At 39.7% G+C, this 17,989-nt stretch overlaps 1 protein-coding gene across 2 annotated transcripts in view; it reads right to left on the bottom strand.

Annotated features, from left to right (window-relative positions):
- Positions 1–17,989, bottom strand: part of SHROOM3 (shroom family member 3) — a 397,699-nt gene that overhangs the window by 15,413 nt on the left and 364,297 nt on the right. For both annotated transcript variants that reach the window (XM_063458694.1, XM_063458695.1), the window contains 3 exons: positions 9,060–9,103; positions 7,395–8,264; positions 2,931–3,416 (listed from right to left, as the gene is read on the bottom strand). In XM_063458694.1, coding sequence (XP_063314764.1) covers positions 2,931–3,416; positions 7,395–8,264; positions 9,060–9,103 — 1,400 coding nt within the window. The remainder of the gene's footprint in view (positions 1–2,930; positions 3,417–7,394; positions 8,265–9,059; positions 9,104–17,989) is intronic.

The raw sequence follows: 17,989 nt of genomic DNA, 5'->3' as shown, positions 1-17,989 counted from the left end.
CTGTTATATCTCTAAGAAGAGATAAAACTAAAATCTCGAGAGCATGTTTAATGAAATCCTAGTTGACCTTTCCCTGATATATGCACTGGACTAAAATAACAGTATGCTAATAACATATATAAGGTATGACTCCATCTGTTTACCACCTCTCTCCTGTTCTTGGCTTCTTCTTAAGTGGCCCAACGGCAATATCGTCTTACTTATCAAACCTGTTTTGTTTTAACTGTCTGGTACAACCACATTTTATGTGGACATTAAATGAGGCTTATATGTCTGGTGCGCACTGCCTGAAAAGTGAAGGCACGAGACAATGAACATTGCCTAGGCATGTGTTTAATCTCTTAGCTATTATTAACCTTCATTTTGACAATGGCATTCTAAAACAATTTACATGTTAGGCAGTTACGCAAGAAACTGCAGATAAAAAGAAGTCACATCTTATGCTGAAACTGGCCAGACGAGGGGCAGCTAATCTCTGTGTCTCTGGTTGGATGACATGTCTAACTGACAGCTGTTTGTACACGAGCGGTACAGATGTGAGGCTACCCTTACACTAACTTCACATGCAGTGCACTGCGCAACCTTATTAATGCTCTTAACGCTATAGGAAATGAAAAACACACAGCAATGATCAAACATCTGGTGGTAATAAGGCAAATCCCTATAATTCCACATTTTGGATTGGGTCTATAATTCCACATATGCTTTTGGATTGGGTATACAGAAAAGGAAATAGGCAGAACCCTCACAAACACTGAAGCTGCAATACTGCAATTTTACACAAACTTCTTCTTGCCTACCAAACCACTGGTACTAACAACATCTTTACTACAATAAATCAATGGCTATAGTAGGGCCGTTTTGGCCCTATTTTGAGTTACTATTCTCTAATCCAGGGTTAGATAAACCTTTTAGTCCAGATGTTGTGGACTACATCTCTACACCTGATGCTTTTGCATTATGGCTGTAAGAGCATTACTGGCGATGTATATGAAGGTTACCTAAACATGGCTTAGAGGATAGTAAGCTATTCAGAAACATTCCATGTCCTCTCCAACCTAACTTTCAGTAAACTCTGTGCAATCTAGCTGAGGTTTAGTGAAGTAGTTAATTTTGTAATGACTTTGTTAAACCGTAATTCATCACTGCATTATCACCTCTATTCAGTCATCTTTCCCTAAAGAGCATTTTAAGACTTGGTAAAAAATAATAATTAAATTGCACCTATAAGATGAATATACATTTCTCGAAAGCTCCTAATGCTAGACCATTGCTAAACAACTGAAGGAGATAATATAGCAGGATCTCCTCACTAAAAGTATATATACCAGCCTTAGATAAATTTGTTAGCAGACATTTTCCCCAGATATACTGATCAGCCACAACGTTTAAACCACCTGCCAGATATTGTATGGGTCCCCCTCATGCGTCAAGGCATGGACTCCTCGAGACCTCCGAACGTGTCCTGTGATATCTGGAACCAACACATTAGCAATAGACCCTTTAAGTCCTGCAAGCCGCGTAGTGAATCCTCTATGGAAAGTAGGAGTTTGAATTCCTCTGAATTCTAAAAATGTTTATATATTTTAACTGCATTAGTTTATCTTCATAACCTTTATCTAAATGATGACTTGATTCAAACCAATGCACTACAAGTTGCCCCCAGCAATTGCTGAAAATGTGTAACTCTAGTTGGGAGATTGTGATTGGTTGCCTGATCAGATTCTTCTGATAGTGAAAATTTGGGGCAAGAGTACTTTAATTCTCTCGTACTAAGAGAAGAAGCAATTGTGAGTGTCAGCTTGACGGCCCGGGGGTGTTCCCATTCAGTTTTGTTAAGGTACCTTCTAATGAAATGTAGGCAGTTTAATAACACAGGACTTGGTGGGCGGCTCCCAAATACTCCTAAAGCACTTCAGCAAGCTTAAGTGCATTAGGTGTCTGGAGTGTCTCTTTAAAGAGAAAATATAAGCATAAAAACAACTTTAGCTTAATATTGCAATGTTGGTGTATATATCATGCTCCTGTAATCTAATTACCAATTTTCTGCCATTTCGGAGTTAAATCACTTTGTTATTGCTGCCCTAATCACACCTCCCCTGCATATCACCTACACAGTGTCCTGTAAAGGAAGTCTAATGTTTAAACATCCTTTATTGCACTGTCTACTTAGTTTGGAATTTCTTATCTCCTGCTCTGTTAATAGCCTGCTTTAGCCTGCAGGAGCCATCAGTGTGTGATTAATGTACAATTAACCGAGCAAGAGATAAAAACCGAATTGAATTATTATTTCAGGTATCATACTTTTATACACACTGAATGTTATGTTCCTATTGTAACAAAATTAGTTTAAATTCTAAGAATACCCTGTTCTAAATGTTTTCCAAAAATCCCTCCCCCGTCCCCCAACAAAAAAACAAAAATAAATAAACCACCTTCCCCAATTTTTTTGTTTGTCTTCACAATTTCTGGAAATCTTACATCTCTGGTTGCACATACAGAGTTTAACCCCTCAACTGCTGGAGATTCAACTACACATCCGGCAGCATCATTAGCCAGCCTGGTACAAGAGTTCCGGGCTGGCTAATATAACTTTCCTTTGTACAGCATGCTGGCAAAAGACGTCCAAAAGCAGCACAACCCCTCCCTCTGTGCAGCCCATGACCTCCACTGAGCTCATCCTCCCCCTACATCACTCCCCCAACAGTTAGGGAGAGTGACATAAGCGGAGGAAATTTGGGCTGCAGTAGCACATGGTCTCGACTCTATAATTCGGTAATTTGTTAAATGAAACCTAACATTTAGCTACACCTTGGTTATTTCTAAGCATTCTCTGGCATGGTACTTATTGTAGATTAATTCATGGTAATAATTAAAATCACTATGTTGGCTACCATAAAAATGGTTGCCCCATTAAAAGCGCAACTTACTTTCCATTTTCTGTTATCTTCTCTTGCAACATATTGTCTCTCTCCCATTTCTTGCTATTCTCTTTTAGTGCAGCGCTGCTTTTTGTAAACAGACCACTCATCAAGTCCATAGTGGTCTTCATTTTTGACTCAGGATCTAAAATGTCTGCCAGAGACTTGTCCTTGTTTACAATCTCCTTTGCAAGCTCCTGAGATTTGACATCATCCAGAGACATCAATTTTGTGTTGTAGGAAGTTAAGGTGCTGTGACTTTCATAGGTAGGGGACTGCATTGACAATGATGATGATGTGTCTTCTTGTGAGGCTGGTAGACCTTCACCATATTGATTTGTTGACCCCTTCGTAGATGCTATTGGCTGAGCTGCTTGCATTGACGTGGAAAGATTTGATAGAAGATTTTTTATGGGTGCACTGGTTGAAATCATGCCGGAACTGCAGGCTTCCATATTTAGGGGTGCTCTGAATTTCTCACTGCCAAGAGGATACCTGACAATCACAAAACAAATCAGTCATTCTTACCTATATGTCATTTCATGTTGAAAAATACAATACTAATAGGATGTACATTATTGTAAAGAATACAAACAAAGTATAAATTAGGAAGATCAAAGAATTCATCCTTACTGCCAAAAGTATACAAGACAATGTCTTGCTGTAGTATACTTCCAGTATACCCCTTGCTAGCTATTAATCACTTCACTCTTCTACAATTGAGAATAAACAATGATTTATTTATTCTCTAGGAATGAGTATAATGAGACACCATTGGTTTCTGGCAAGTGTGTTGAAAATGTCTATTCACCCCTGCTTACAAGCTGTAAAGGAAGTTTCCCAGGGGTAACACAGGCACACACGGGCACCGCAAGATATTTTGGTCTTTTAAATTAAAGGACCACTCTAGTGCCAGGAAAACATACTCGTTTTCCTGGCACTAGAGTGCCCTGAGGGTGCCCCCACCCTCAGGGCCCCCCTCCCGCCCGGCTCTGGAAAGGGGAAAGGGGTAAAAACTTACCTTTTTCCAGCGGTGGGCGGAGAGCTCTCCTCCTCTGATCCTCCTCTTCTCCTCCCCGTCGGCTGAATGCGCACGCGCGGCAAGAGCTGCGCGCGCATTCAGCCGGTCACATAGGACACAGTGAGAATCACGCAAGCGCCTCTAGCGGCTGTCAATGAGACAGCCACTAGAGGAAATAGGGGAAGGCTTAACCCATTCACAAACATAGCAGTTTCTCTGAAACTGCTAGGTTTATGAAAAAATGGGTTAACCCTAGAAGGACCTGGCACCCAGACCACTTCATTAAGCTGAAGTGGTCTGGGTGCCTAGAGTGGTCCTTTAAGGACTATACATTTTATAGTGTACTCATTTTTGATTATGCATACTTTCCCTAACTGTGGTTTCCAAACCTACCAGTCCAGGATTTAGGGATTATGCAGTTGTGCCTAAAGGGATTTTAGAAAAAAAAAAAATAGAGAAGAACATCTTGACACAACTGGGTAATCCCTAAATCCAGGTTTGGTAGGCCAGCCTTGAGGACTGATACCTTGCACTGAGTTGGTGGTCCAATTCAATTCTTCTTGTAATTAAATGCTACTCATAAAGAAGCATGATTGAAATGTAAAGGTTTTTCTGACTGGTTTAAATTTTTTAGTCCATGAATCAACAAATTGATTTGGACCTAGAAGAGGGATAAACCTTCCAGTGTCAACCAAGCATTGTCTTTAAATGCTTCACATACAGTTGTGAGCCAAGGAAGAGACCGACATCCTCATCCTTTGTATGACTATCTAATGTGTGTGTGTGGTTACACTGCATAGGGAATGTGTGAGAGTGCCGGCTCTGCATGACCGGAGGGGAGATATCCCTCTCCGGCCTGCTAACACTGTAATGTTGGCAGCCGGCAGGAGAGGCATGGAGAAAGAAAGGACCCGGGGGAGCTCTAACCTGCAGCTCCACCAGGTTCTCCTCTCGCGAGCTCGGAGCGATGCCACAGTTATCACAAGAGTAACTCTAGCAGCTCCTGAGGCTGCTAGAGTTTACTCTAACCACTAGGGCTTCCCCACGGACCACCAGGGATTAGTACTGTCCCCCCTCCCAGGCAAAGGTAAGCAGTTTTTTTAAATAAAAAATAAATAAATATTAATTCATCTACCGTCCTTCTCCTACCCTTTCCCTTATGCACACATACTGCCCCCATACAGACACACTGCCCCCTAAACACACACACACTGCCCCCTATACACACACACTGTACCCCTCAATTAAATCCTTCCCCTACAAACACACTGCCCCCCACACTCACACACTGTACTCCTCACGCACACATTGCACCCTTCAAACACTCAGACACAATGCACCCCACACACACACTACATCCTTCACAAACACAACGCACCCCCGTACAAACACTGCACCACACACACACTTAATCCCACACACATTGCACCCCTCACACACACACACATACACATACATACATACATTGTGCCCCTCACACACACCACTGCCCCTGTCTCCTACTAAAGCCCCTATTGCAGCAGACCCCAGAAAAGTTGTCAAACTTTTCTGAAACAGTTTGACTACTTACCCTGGGAGGACACCATGGCACTCCTGTCACCATAACCACTACAGCGTGCTTTAGTGGTTATTGTGCCTGGATTGTTTCTTTAAATAATCTACAAGTACCCCTCCTGAGATTAGGTTCTGGATCCGCCCCTGACAAGGGAACATTTGACTTGGGGTGCCTTGGAAAAATATTGAAACATTAAGAGCGCCTTGAACCTAAAAAGTTTTGGAACCACTGGGTTATTTCATTCCTACCGTCAGGGAGTGTGGATGAGTGAATAGACCACACGGCTAGCATTATATTAGCATTCCAGAGGATGATAAAGATTGCTATAGCAGTTTTCAATTCCTTAAGTTTAGATATATATATTCTTTAAATGTATTTAATGTATGTAAATATTCCATTACACTTTTCAGTAAACTGTACTGCTAACAATGCCTTCAAGTTCCTTACAATTATCTATAAGCAACGTATCTGACCATTTTTATTTATCTATTTTTGTCCCACCTACTTTGGGTGAGAAATAAAGCATGGTTTCTTTTTTTAAAAAGAACATTTCAGACTCTGTATGAAACATTGCAAGATAAATGACAATATATCGTCTAAAGCCTTTCATTTCTCAAATATTTGTTCTTAAAGGCTTAGCGAATAAGTGAAAAATAAAAACTGTGTAAATATGCATCACTTAAATTTTTAAGTTAGTCTTAAAAGCAATCTATACACAAAATTTCGTTTTAATTATATGGTTATGTGTAGGCTGTGCATACCTTACTTCAAATACTATTTTTTCCAATCAAAAAGTGCTTAATAGTAATAGTTAAACAAGTTGCTGATGCCGGAGTAAAAGAAGTCCTTGACTACAACCATGGTTCTCCTACAAGCCATACTTGTACAATAGGGTTGTTTTTTTAGATTGTTATGTGTATAGTAAACAGATTATATAAATAAAAGTTCAGAAGGAAAAAAAATGAAAAGTGTTAAAATATCAATTAAAATTGATGGTATTCTTGTTTGCACTCTGTGTTTTTTTATTTGTCAAATTACTGTACAAATTCAAAACACCTGCAAAGCCAAAAGTATTCTCAGTTAGCAAAATAGGTCAGTACAAACACACTCTATTCACACACACTAGAAACAGCCATTATCCACATACACAAAACACCACAAACAATTTATGACAAACTACCCCTATAGTAATAAATATTACACCACAAGCAGACTCCTCCAAACTTGAAAACACTGCTCCCTTAAAAAAAACTATACAGAAAACAAAAGCATGATCCCATTAAAAAATGATACTACAATGAATATAGAAAAAAAAGCTTTAATTCTGCAATTTAAAAAAGGCATACATTCTAACAGAAGAACATATAGATGCATTGTTTGCACAACTCTACAACAAAGTGCTTATCCAACAGCACTCACATTCATAGACTCCTATAACACCCAGACCCTTGGTATTGCACTTTACAAATAACAGAAATAGTCAAGGAATCCACGGTTAGTGATGTTTTCTAACTGCAGCATTTAAAATTGACCTTCCCAATTTTCCATCACGCTAGTACCAGTTACCAATGCCCCGGCCTCTCCAGCAGGCTGGTCCTGGCTGTAGTCAAAATGGTGTCTTCTTTGCAGGTGTAAAAATGCTAGTTGCAGACTATGGTAACCCTCTGGTGTCTGGATAAGTCTGGAACACCATATTCTGCTACTCGCATGTTTACACCTACAAAGAATACAGAGTTTTGACCTCAGCCGGGACCAGCCTGACAGAGATGTGAGATTGTTAGAAAGTGACGCTCAGCTGATGCCAGCTGGGAATAGCCTGTTGGAAAATCACTGCATTAAGTCCAAACTGCAATCATACTCTCATACAAAAATACATAGTTATTCCACGGGAGATTACCTTTTATTGAGGTCTTCTTTGACTTGTACAGGAATAATGTCTTCACTGTCTTGCTTGCTGGGTGGTACAGTTGGTGCAGTCAGAAGTGTCTCTTGTTTTTCATTGAGGGGAACATCTTCTAGGCTAGAAGGTGGTGTGGGAGGTACAATAATTGGCTCTTCATAAAATGCCACCATCTCAGGCTCTTTTACAAATACCTCATCATCCTCATCGTCTTGCAGAATCACAGGAGCTGATGACTGAAGGCAAGATTCAGATATGCGGAGAGATATTTTTCCATGGGGCGTCAATGGCTCATTTTCTGAAGAACTGGTGCTCCACAGCTCATTGGTCCAGCCAGGAGAAAGTTTGTTTTCAATTAAGGGGCAGGAGCTGGTTTTCTGTTTAAAAGTCCCATCATTTATGGATTTTATTTTTGGAGGTGGTGGTCTCTGTGGTGCCTTCCAAGCTCTCGCATTGTCAGTAAGATCTTCAAGGGAATTGTGATCAGGTGATGTGAGACCCAAAGCTGACTCATCCTTAACTACAACTGAAGGAATACTTAATTTATCTTGTTTTCCCATATACAGGTATTCTTCAGCAGTGATGAAGTCTTGTGTAGGGTGAGCTATTTTTGAAGGAGTTGGCTGGTTGGATAATGGTAAAGTATTTGGCTTAGACTCATGGATTCTGCTGTAATTTCCAAATGTTGGTGTAAGGCTTTGGGTTCTGGCATGTTTACTATGTACATCTACGCTGTGATTTGCCATACTGGTTTTAAGGTGGACGTGATTCCCTCCTGCAGTACTGCTGTGGTCATGAGGATGAGAATGTAAAGTGCTATGAAAGGATTGTTTTTCAAACTGACATACATCTTTGCTTCTGGTGTTACTAGAAAACAAATGACAAAATGACAAAATGACAAAATAAGTGACAAATAAGAAAACAAATGACAAAATAAGTTTTTATGCAATTTTTTTTGAAGTTTTGTGCAGTATTGATAAATGTCAATCTTAAAGGAACACTATAGTCACCTAAATTACTTTATAAATAAAGCAGTTTTAGTGTATAGATCATTTTCCTGCAATTTTACTGCTCAATTCACTGTCATTTAGGAGTTAAATCACTTTGTTTCTGTTTATGCAGCCCTAGCCACACCTCCCCTGGCTATGATTGACAGAGCCTGCATGAAAAAAAAACTGGTTTCACTTTCAAACAGATGTAATTTACCTTAAATAATTGTATCTCAATCTCTAAATTAAACTTTAATCACATACAGGAGGCTCTTGCAGGGTCTAGCAAGCTATTAACATAGCAGTGGATAAGAAAATCTTAATTAAACAGAACTTACAATAAAGAAAGCCTAAATAGGGCTCTCTTTACAGGAAGTGTTTATGGAAGGCTGTGCAAGTCACATGCAGGGAGGTGTGACTAGGGTTCATAAACAAAGGGATTTAACTCCTAAATGGCAGAGGATTGAGCAGTGAGGCTGCAGGGACATGTTCTATACACCAAAACTGCTTCATTCAGGTGACTATAGTGTCCCTTTAACTGCCACAGATACACAGAAGAAATACATAGAATACTTGAAATCTGGACATCAGTGCATATACAAAACACAGGCTTGAAATCCATACTCCAGAATTGCTATATGTATACAGGAGAACAAAGTATTAAGTAAAATACCTGGAAACTTGACTTCCTCCTCCACGAGACATGTTTTTGACATCCTGAAAGAGAGAAGTGCAACATAATTACATTTTGTTTCAATTATAGCCTATAAGAATGTGAGTGGATAGCAGGATTTTGACTAGTGTAGTTGAGACAGCCAGGGACCTCAAGTTTCCAAGTTCTGATTTGCACCATAACCAGCAGATGCTGTTTTTATCACAATGCTACTCAATGATTTACCATCACCAATACCCATTAGTATAATTGTTACATTTTGTTTTGTATTATTATAATTGGCCTAATTAGCCTAGCCAGTTGTTATGCACAGCTCTACGGCATGTCTATCATCTAGCAGACTGGTAAAAAAAATAAAAAATTATATATATATTTATATATATATATCTGTGGCCCATGTGCATATGCATGGTATCCAGGTTATCAGAATAAAAAACAAGTGCTCCAAAGATAATTAATCTATCATCAAAGGGTGCTTTAACGGTACAGGTTTCACTTGGCTCTATTGTTAGGAGTTTCTTGATCTTCATCTCAATGAAGGTGTGTGGTTCAGTGACTCTGTTATTTTAAAGGAACACTATAGGGTCAGGAACATGTATTCCTGACCCTATAGTGAAAATGTAATTCTAGGGGTGTGAGTGTGTGTGGCCAGGGGCAGGGCTACTCAGAGAAATTTTTGGTGACTTACTAATAACAATTTATGCAACTAAAGTGTAATTTAAGGACAATGTACCTTATTTGCGCAGACTGATTTCAGAACACATTTATTGTAGTTTAAAGATGCATTATTGTAAGTATTATTGCTGTGGTATATGCTCTGATACACCAACAGTATGGAGCTCCTGGAAACCAGGGACAATAGGATAGAAAAAGGAACAGAGGAATTTGGCGCCAAACTAGGGACTATTTCTCCTAAATAGGGACACTTGTGAGGTACGTAAACAATATCTTGTCTTTAGTCGTCTTTAGTATTTAGATAAGTAAAGCAAGTCATGACTCATCTGCCCAATGATTGATTTGCCACAGTAGTTATCTGCTCTGACAATTCAGAGAATTAAACCATTAACAGGAAAACCTGGCAAGTATAAATGGGCAGATACCTTACCAATGCAATATTTAGACAGACAGATTTATATTTAACCCAGGGCGCTATCCATGCCTATGCATTTAGCAACACAAGATCTGTGTAAAAGACTGTAGGGATTCTACTAGTAGGTAAAGCGGTGAGTGGAAGCTCTTCAACATCAATGCTGATGAGCAAGTTATTTAAAGGAACACTTCAAGTACCATAATCACTACAGCACAACATAAGTAGTTCTCACCAATGTAAATAGTTAAACCAATTTAGAACAGTATGACATCTAACCGAAGGTACACCGTCACTTCAGTGCAAGTCCAGCTCATTAGCTGAAAGTGATTGCAAATTGTTCTTAGCCAATGAACCAAGCCTTTCACAGCTGTGCTTAGTTCAGGCACAGAGCTTTTGGCTCTCCCGTAGTTTGCAAACGGGAAAGGAAGGGAGCACCTTGCGTACCACAGACAAGAGGTCAAAGCATTTGAAAACAGGCTACTTACAATTTGCTGTAGTGGTTATGGTGCTTGTGGTGCTCCCTTAAGTCCTCACAAATGAACTGCATAGATTTGTATGTTTTTATCTGATTATATATATATATATATATATATATATATATATATATATATATATATATGGGGATATCTTTCATGTGAAATAAAATTTGCTTCTTACTCATTTTCACTCAATTTTTTTTTTTATTGTACTTGTTCCATATTTTATCCCTTTCTTTACGTAGCTTGGAGGTATATAAATTAATATAGAGTGTGTGAAAAAAAATGAATGAAAAATATATTGTCTTGATGATTGGAAGGACTTGAAGGAATAAAAACAATATTTTATAAATTGTGTTTGTGACATATTGTTTATCAAATGCTAATTACATAAATGTTTCAAGCATGAATTATATTGATATTTTTAGTGAATAATTCAAACATACGTAATTAAGTTTTGCACTCAAACTCCCACTACTTCTTGGTGGCAGCAATTACTATATTACACATCAGCCCCAATACATACAATAAAAAAAAAGGGAAAGAGTCCCTATGCACATTTAAATAACTGGAGTTTTTTTTTTAGTATCAATCCAATGACCATTTGAGTGTAAGCTCAACTGTCAAGTCAAGGTAAACCTCTTAGGTGGGTCCTACACCAACAATTCATCTTGCTATTTTCAGCTATAAGCTAAAATGTCTAAATACCTGCACACTTATTGGCCTTTAATAGAGACTCACATAAGAGGTTTTGCCTTGGCGTGGCAGGTGAGCTTTTTTCTTTAGTGATTAATCAGCTAAATATTAAAAAATAAAAAAATAAACATACGTTGTAATAATATTTCATAAAAGAGAAATTAAGTCGTTTGTAAAATATGATTCCCCTTACGATTTTGCAGTCTTTAGAAAAAAGTGTTTTTACTTTCTGGTGATGAACATTCACAGCCCAGTGGTGTTACTTAAAATAGCATTTCTAAAACTATGTATGCCAAGCCCTCTGGTGAAGATGAGCAATGGATGGATTTACAGCAAGCCCTGTGTCACAGTTAAAGACCTGAAACCCTACATATAGCTGTATATAACAGCGGGGCTTCTTGCGTGGGCTTTTTTTTTTTTTTTTTTTTTTTTTTTTAATTCTTTATTTTTATAGTGCAAGAGTGTACAGACAAGCTTCATACGCCACAACAGCATTATCAAGCATAGTGTGATAAACATAGATTATCAGTAACATGGCATTAGTAGGGATTGCACTTTTTTTTTTTGTATGATAAACGAATAGCAATAGTAGAGTGATATTTGTCAGTAATTTAGGGATTCACTGAGGCTTAGTTCTTTGGTTATCGTAACTGACTATGTGCCCTAGGCACTGAGTGAGTGATCAAACATATATGGTCTAGCTTAAAGTGTATTAGCAAGTTATGGGAATGCCTCAAGTTCAACATTATATACATCTTTACTTCAAGGTTAAGTTTGGTGACGCTTTTTATTCGTTAGAGTGGGTGTCAGAGCCCTAAGTTTTTTAGTGTGGCATTCTAGATTGTGTTCCTCGCTTGGTATAATGTGTGAAACATGCTGTGTAAGCTGGAGGCAGTGTGTCTGGCTGAGCACAGTTGGATTTTATGCTAGGGCAGGTAAGAATGAGCTTAGATCATTGTCTCTGGGTTTCGGCTTAGTTACTTTAGTCCGCCAGGTTGAGCAGGATTTGTGTAGTCGACCGTGTCTGCGTCGGCTCCATCGGCTCCATGGTTGGTCAGCAGGTGGTTCTCCTGCGGCTCTCACCGCTGTGCGTTCGCTTGGTAGGTGCCGCTTGTGCCCTGGAGCTGCAGTTTAGTCGTCCTGCGCTATGCGTTGGCGTATGGCGGTGGTTATGGTGTCGTAGGTCCGATCTGGCAGGGTGGGCTCTTTCTAACTGGATGCAGGGTGGGTGGCTTGTTGTTCAGTCCCTCTGGCCTGTTTTGTCGGGGTTGGCAGTTGTATGGTCTGGTGACCCCTGAGGGTCTGCTGTATGAGGGCAGTTCAGTAGAGTCCCGTTTTGTGTGTGTCTCTTTTCCCCTTATTGTTTGCCCACAGCCTGTACCTTGATCTTGCCAGCATAGCCTGCCAGTATAAGCCTGGGGTAGGCTGACATGGTGGTCTGATGGTGCTTGGCGATTTCCCCTTCAGTCAGCTTGTTCATTTCGGCTGTTCGCGCACATGGCTGGCGCACGGCGGCCATTTTGCGGATTATCGCCCGCTGGAGATTCCTTGCCAGGGCGGGTGTTGAGGCCCAGGCTGCCACTCTGCTTGATGCCCTTATAGACCGGGATGACCCCCCCGGTCCAGAGGGGGGGGGGGGAAAGCAAACCTCCGGCCGGAGACCCGGGAGAGCGGCCGTCTCAACCCGGCTCAAGCACCATCCAGCTCCGGACCCCGGGCGGGTTACTGTCGGCGCCGGACAAGGTTTAGGCGGTATTCACGCCCCTGTTACTGGGGGTCTGTGTGGTCCCAGTGTGGGTTCTTTGTCCCGGGTGGCCTCCAATTTGCGCCGCCCGTCGGGCCCTGGAGCGGGAGCTCAGACACAAAACGTCTGATCCCGTCGGCGGTCAGGCCCCGCCCCCCTTGCGTGGGCTTTTAATACAGCAAACCAAATAAAGAGCTATTTCTTTTTACTGTGGAATTGAATACACTGTTCTCCATGGTAGTGCTTGCTGAATAAATACCCCCCAACATTCGAAATGGCCAAAGAGTTCTATTTTCATTCCAGATGAGGAATGGCCAGTGAAGGGCTGTGACCTTCTGAAGAATAGACTTGTAGTTGAAAACGTATTTCAGAAGAAAAACAAAGTACTTAAAGTACGCTGACTTCTATTTAGTCACATTTATTGCGGTTTAAAGACACATTACTGTGAGCAACAAGTTGAGGAGCCAAGAAAAGAGAATTTGGGCACAAAATACAAACTCCTAAAATGGAGCACTTGGGAAATATGTGAATAAACTGCATAAATATTATTGCTTACAAAAAGTTATCACTGCTCTGGTAGGTTATAAAGTAAGCTGTATTTGTTTTCCTCGTATATATTTTTGGTTGCAGTAAAATACTAAATTTGTTTTCCCACTTGCTCACACACTTCCTGACAATTCCCCATTATTTAGAACAGCTTTTTAATTTACTGTTGGAGCTGAAATAAATAAAAAAAAATTGTTTCCTTGCGTGCTGTATCCAGCGGCAAGAAACAAATCTTCATCCAATCACTGCCAAAACAATTCCCAGCGATGTTCTAAAGTTTTACTAATAGGGATATCCTTGTGTGGACAAGCTGGATTTGTTATACTGATGTTCTGTCATATTTAGTATTATTCTTTGAGCTCATACCAAACAATATTAAACAGAACTGATGTTTTTTTTACCGAAAAATTGCCGTAGACAAGGTTTCGTTCATTAAATATCAAAATGAAGTGAATTGAAAGCTGAACTGAAAAATCTAGGCTAAAATAGCTAAGCATGGCAATCGGATTTGTGAAAAGAACTACATTTTAATGACAAGCATAGTCTTTAGTTGTATTATTATTGTGATTTATGTTAACTATAAATATGACAGTTACAGGAACGATAGGTTGAAGAGGACCCTGCTCAAACGAGCTTACAGTCTATAGGATAAGTAATGCTTTTGACCAAAAAGGATTTAAAAATGAAAAAGGGTAAGCAAGGATTGCACTAAAATATAGTTTTCCATTATATATGGGTATATATCCACATAGAGGCTATAATACAGAAGGCTACTAGAGGTGCTCCCGGGGGAAGTGCAGCACTGCCATTCAGTATCTCCACCCTCTGCATGGAAACACTGAACTTTCCTCATAGAGATGCATTGGTTCATTCCATCTCTTTAAGGAGATGCTTACTGGCCAGGGCGGCGTTTGGCTCCACCACCCCAGACCGCCTCCTTGGCTGAGAATTGACAATCTCAGCCAATCGAATGCTTTCCTATGGGAAAGCATTATGATTGGCTGAGATAATCCCTTTTGATGATGTCAGCCAAGGAGGCAGATCAGGGGCAGAGCCAGCACGAGCATACTGGAATAAAGGTAAGATTTCACTATATATTTAGAGGGGCAAGAAAGGCTAGAAGGTGCGTTTAACACTATAGGGTTAGGAATACATGTTTGTGTTCCTGACCCTATAGTATTCCTTTAAGCATCAAAGAAAATGTATTCAAAAGCCACTAGAGGCGCTCAACTATTTCAACCAGATGATATCATAGAAGCCGTCTGATTTTCACACAGCAGTGTTTTGCCGTGCATGCACATTAGCCTCCCAATGATTTCCTATCGGAAAGCATTGGATTTGCTGAGGTCATAAAGATTGATGTTCTCAGGCAAGGCTTACCCACAGAGACCAGCGCACTGAGTGATACAAGGTAAGTAAATCAACTTTTTAAATCTACCTATAGGTAGACAAATACTTTAGTGTTAGTAATACATGTTTGTATTCCTAACGCTATAGTATTCCTTACTGTTTAATCCCTAGCGCTAACATTTTTATACATGAAAGGGGGGGGCAATCATTACATGATACCATACTCTACCACTACATAAGGGAATCTGAATACACTAATAATACATATACATAATTTATGTGTGAGCGTTTGTTTCAGTTGTTCAGCTGAGTTGTGTGCTGCTTTCTACGGCAGTACTTAATTGGTTATTTTGAGATTGTTAGACACAATGTTCTTGCTTATGAATAGTTTGGACCTTATTAAATGGGTTGTTATTGGCTATACAAAAGTAGAACGCAGTTTAGTAATGACTCAGAGCAAGCAGTAATTTTACAGTGTGACCAACACAGCTTTTTAATTTGGGGAACAGAGCCTTAATGGGTATTGAAACGCCCAGTAATTTAATTGTCTCCAGTTTTTCCCTCCTGGTGATATTTCATGGCTACTTTCCTTACTGCACATTGTACCCTGCTATAAAGAATACTTATTATTAGGCAGAACATACACATCTGCTTCAGATGAAATTGCTACCCATTATACTGGAAGTGAAAACGTAATCACTGAGCCAACAAACATCAGAAGAACCAAAATGAAGTTTGATTACTGTCACAAAGCTCTAATTACATGTTTTCAAATACTGTTATCTTATGGTGGCTGAACAGATGAACCGCTCTTAAAGGAGTAACGTCTTTGACTTTCTACAGTGCTCATTCAATTCATCTTGAAATACAAATGCATAGAAATGCCTTAGCTACTGTACTGTATTAAGAGCGAGCAACGTAGAGCACTCCAGTCTATGAGGATTACAACTCCTAATAAACTATGCCAGCTGCTGGTTTATTCTCCCTGTTTGCTAGCAATGTGAATTGATATCACATGTTACACATTCACCAACATATAGCTAAATGTATAGATTTTACAGCAATTAGTCAGATATATTTACTGTCTTTGATAGGGTTGAACTAAACGCAAACTGGACCTGGTTAACCCCTTAAGGACCAAACTTCTGGAATAAAAGGGAATCATGACATGTCACACATGTCATGTGTCCTTAAGGGGTTAAAGCCCCTTTGAGTCCATAATTTCAAAAGTCTAAAAACACCCACCTTGAATATCTTGAAAACACTTTTGGTCACAACATATTGTCTAACATATCTCTGCAATGTCTTGTCCTGAAACCTTAAAGCCATTATGTTCACTGACAATGTCTTAATGCCACGCCACTGGTGTCACCCTCAGCCCCAGTGTTGTATTATCACTCTCAATGCCTCAGTGTCTTACCTTACATCAATGTGACACTATTACCACTGCTTCTCCCACCCCAACCTCAAACTCTAAACGGTTTTGTATTACTTAGAATGAAATCTCCTCCTATTGGACTAAATTCCTATACATAGCTTGACAGCTCATTGCTAGTGTTTCACTGGATAAGGTGCACAGCCTGAGGATCTGTCTATGCACTGTTTGGTACCTTTAAAATGGAAGCTGATGGCATATAATATCATAACTCAATTATGTCTATGTCATAGGGCTTCCCCAAGGGTGGAGACAGAACATTAAATTCAGATCAGGCTTTAACTTGCAATCCACTATCAGTTCCCCTGATGTAATTGGTAACTCGGGCTTCCTAGGTACTGCTGGGACATCATTTAATGCAAATAGCTGTCCTCCAAGTTGCTCAGCTAAGGCAAATAAGTGAGGCCCCACATATATCCAAAAATAATTTATGACTGTACACAATGCTGGGTTCCATTCCCTCCACTCTTGCATGCTGGTACCAACGTACCTGGCTGTCAGACAGCCGGCTGGAAGCTCTTCCTGACTGCCTTGTATCACAACACAAAGCGTAAAGCAATACTTTTTATAGACTGGATTACATATGAGTATACAGAAATATTGGATTCAATATTCTCTAAGAGGAGCACTGTGGGCAGTGATTGCCGTCCATGCACCCTACCTCCCAGTGCTTCTCTGTAAGAAAGCATTCTGATCATCTCCAGCCTGTTGGAGAGGATTGGTGGCGAGGGAATATCCTACTGCTGCATTTGGTGTAAGTTAACCTTTTATTTAGGGCTGCAGGGTAGACTAGTGGCTTTACTTTTTTTTATTCCATAAACAGTTGACAACTTTCACAAGTATATTAACCTTTAAATGTCCAGAGATGGAACAAACCAACCTTTAAAAATCCTATGTCATAACAGAACATACCTCTCATTTAGTAGCGACAGGGCTGTACACTGGCATAAGGTATTTAGGGGCCAGATTAGGAGGATATGTTTAAATAGTATTGGTCATAGTTGTGTGCACCTAGAGAAATTTTTTTTTTGTTCTAGTAATAACTAGGATTATTCAAACAAAGTTATGATTTTTGTTTCCTCAAAATCAAATGAACCCATAAAGACCAGAGGGACAAGTATATAGATGTGGCCCTACATTAAAGTGTGCGAGGGCACACCTAAATCATTAAGCTTGGACAATTATATTATGTTAAAGATTTAAGAAATAGGATAGACATTGGGTTAATTTACCATCAATGTTATGGTGAGTTAAAAACTGTCTGTAAAGAAATATCCATCCAATCCCTACAGTTAATAGGGCCAGAGGTATTGAGCACCAAGTAGCCCGATAGCTAAAAAGGATATTATGTGGCTAGCAACTGAGAATCTGTACCCTCCATGATCACTTTTTAGGATTGGGGTTATATGGGGCCATTTGCTGTGCCCCTAAATTAAGGTGTAAGGGCCATTTTGTCTACCAATAGACCAACTCTTTATTATTTCTTTGTTTATTTATTCACATAATGAATTATCAGGGTAAGATAACTGAACAGCCCTCTCTTCTAGACCCCAGCATACATTTTTTTTTTAACATTCCAAGCCGCTTCATAGC

Source organism: Pelobates fuscus, chromosome 6, assembly GCF_036172605.1.
Source record: "Pelobates fuscus isolate aPelFus1 chromosome 6, aPelFus1.pri, whole genome shotgun sequence".
Classification (NCBI taxonomy): domain Eukaryota; kingdom Metazoa; phylum Chordata; class Amphibia; order Anura; family Pelobatidae; genus Pelobates; species Pelobates fuscus.
This window is presented reverse-complemented; position numbering and strand designations above follow the sequence as displayed.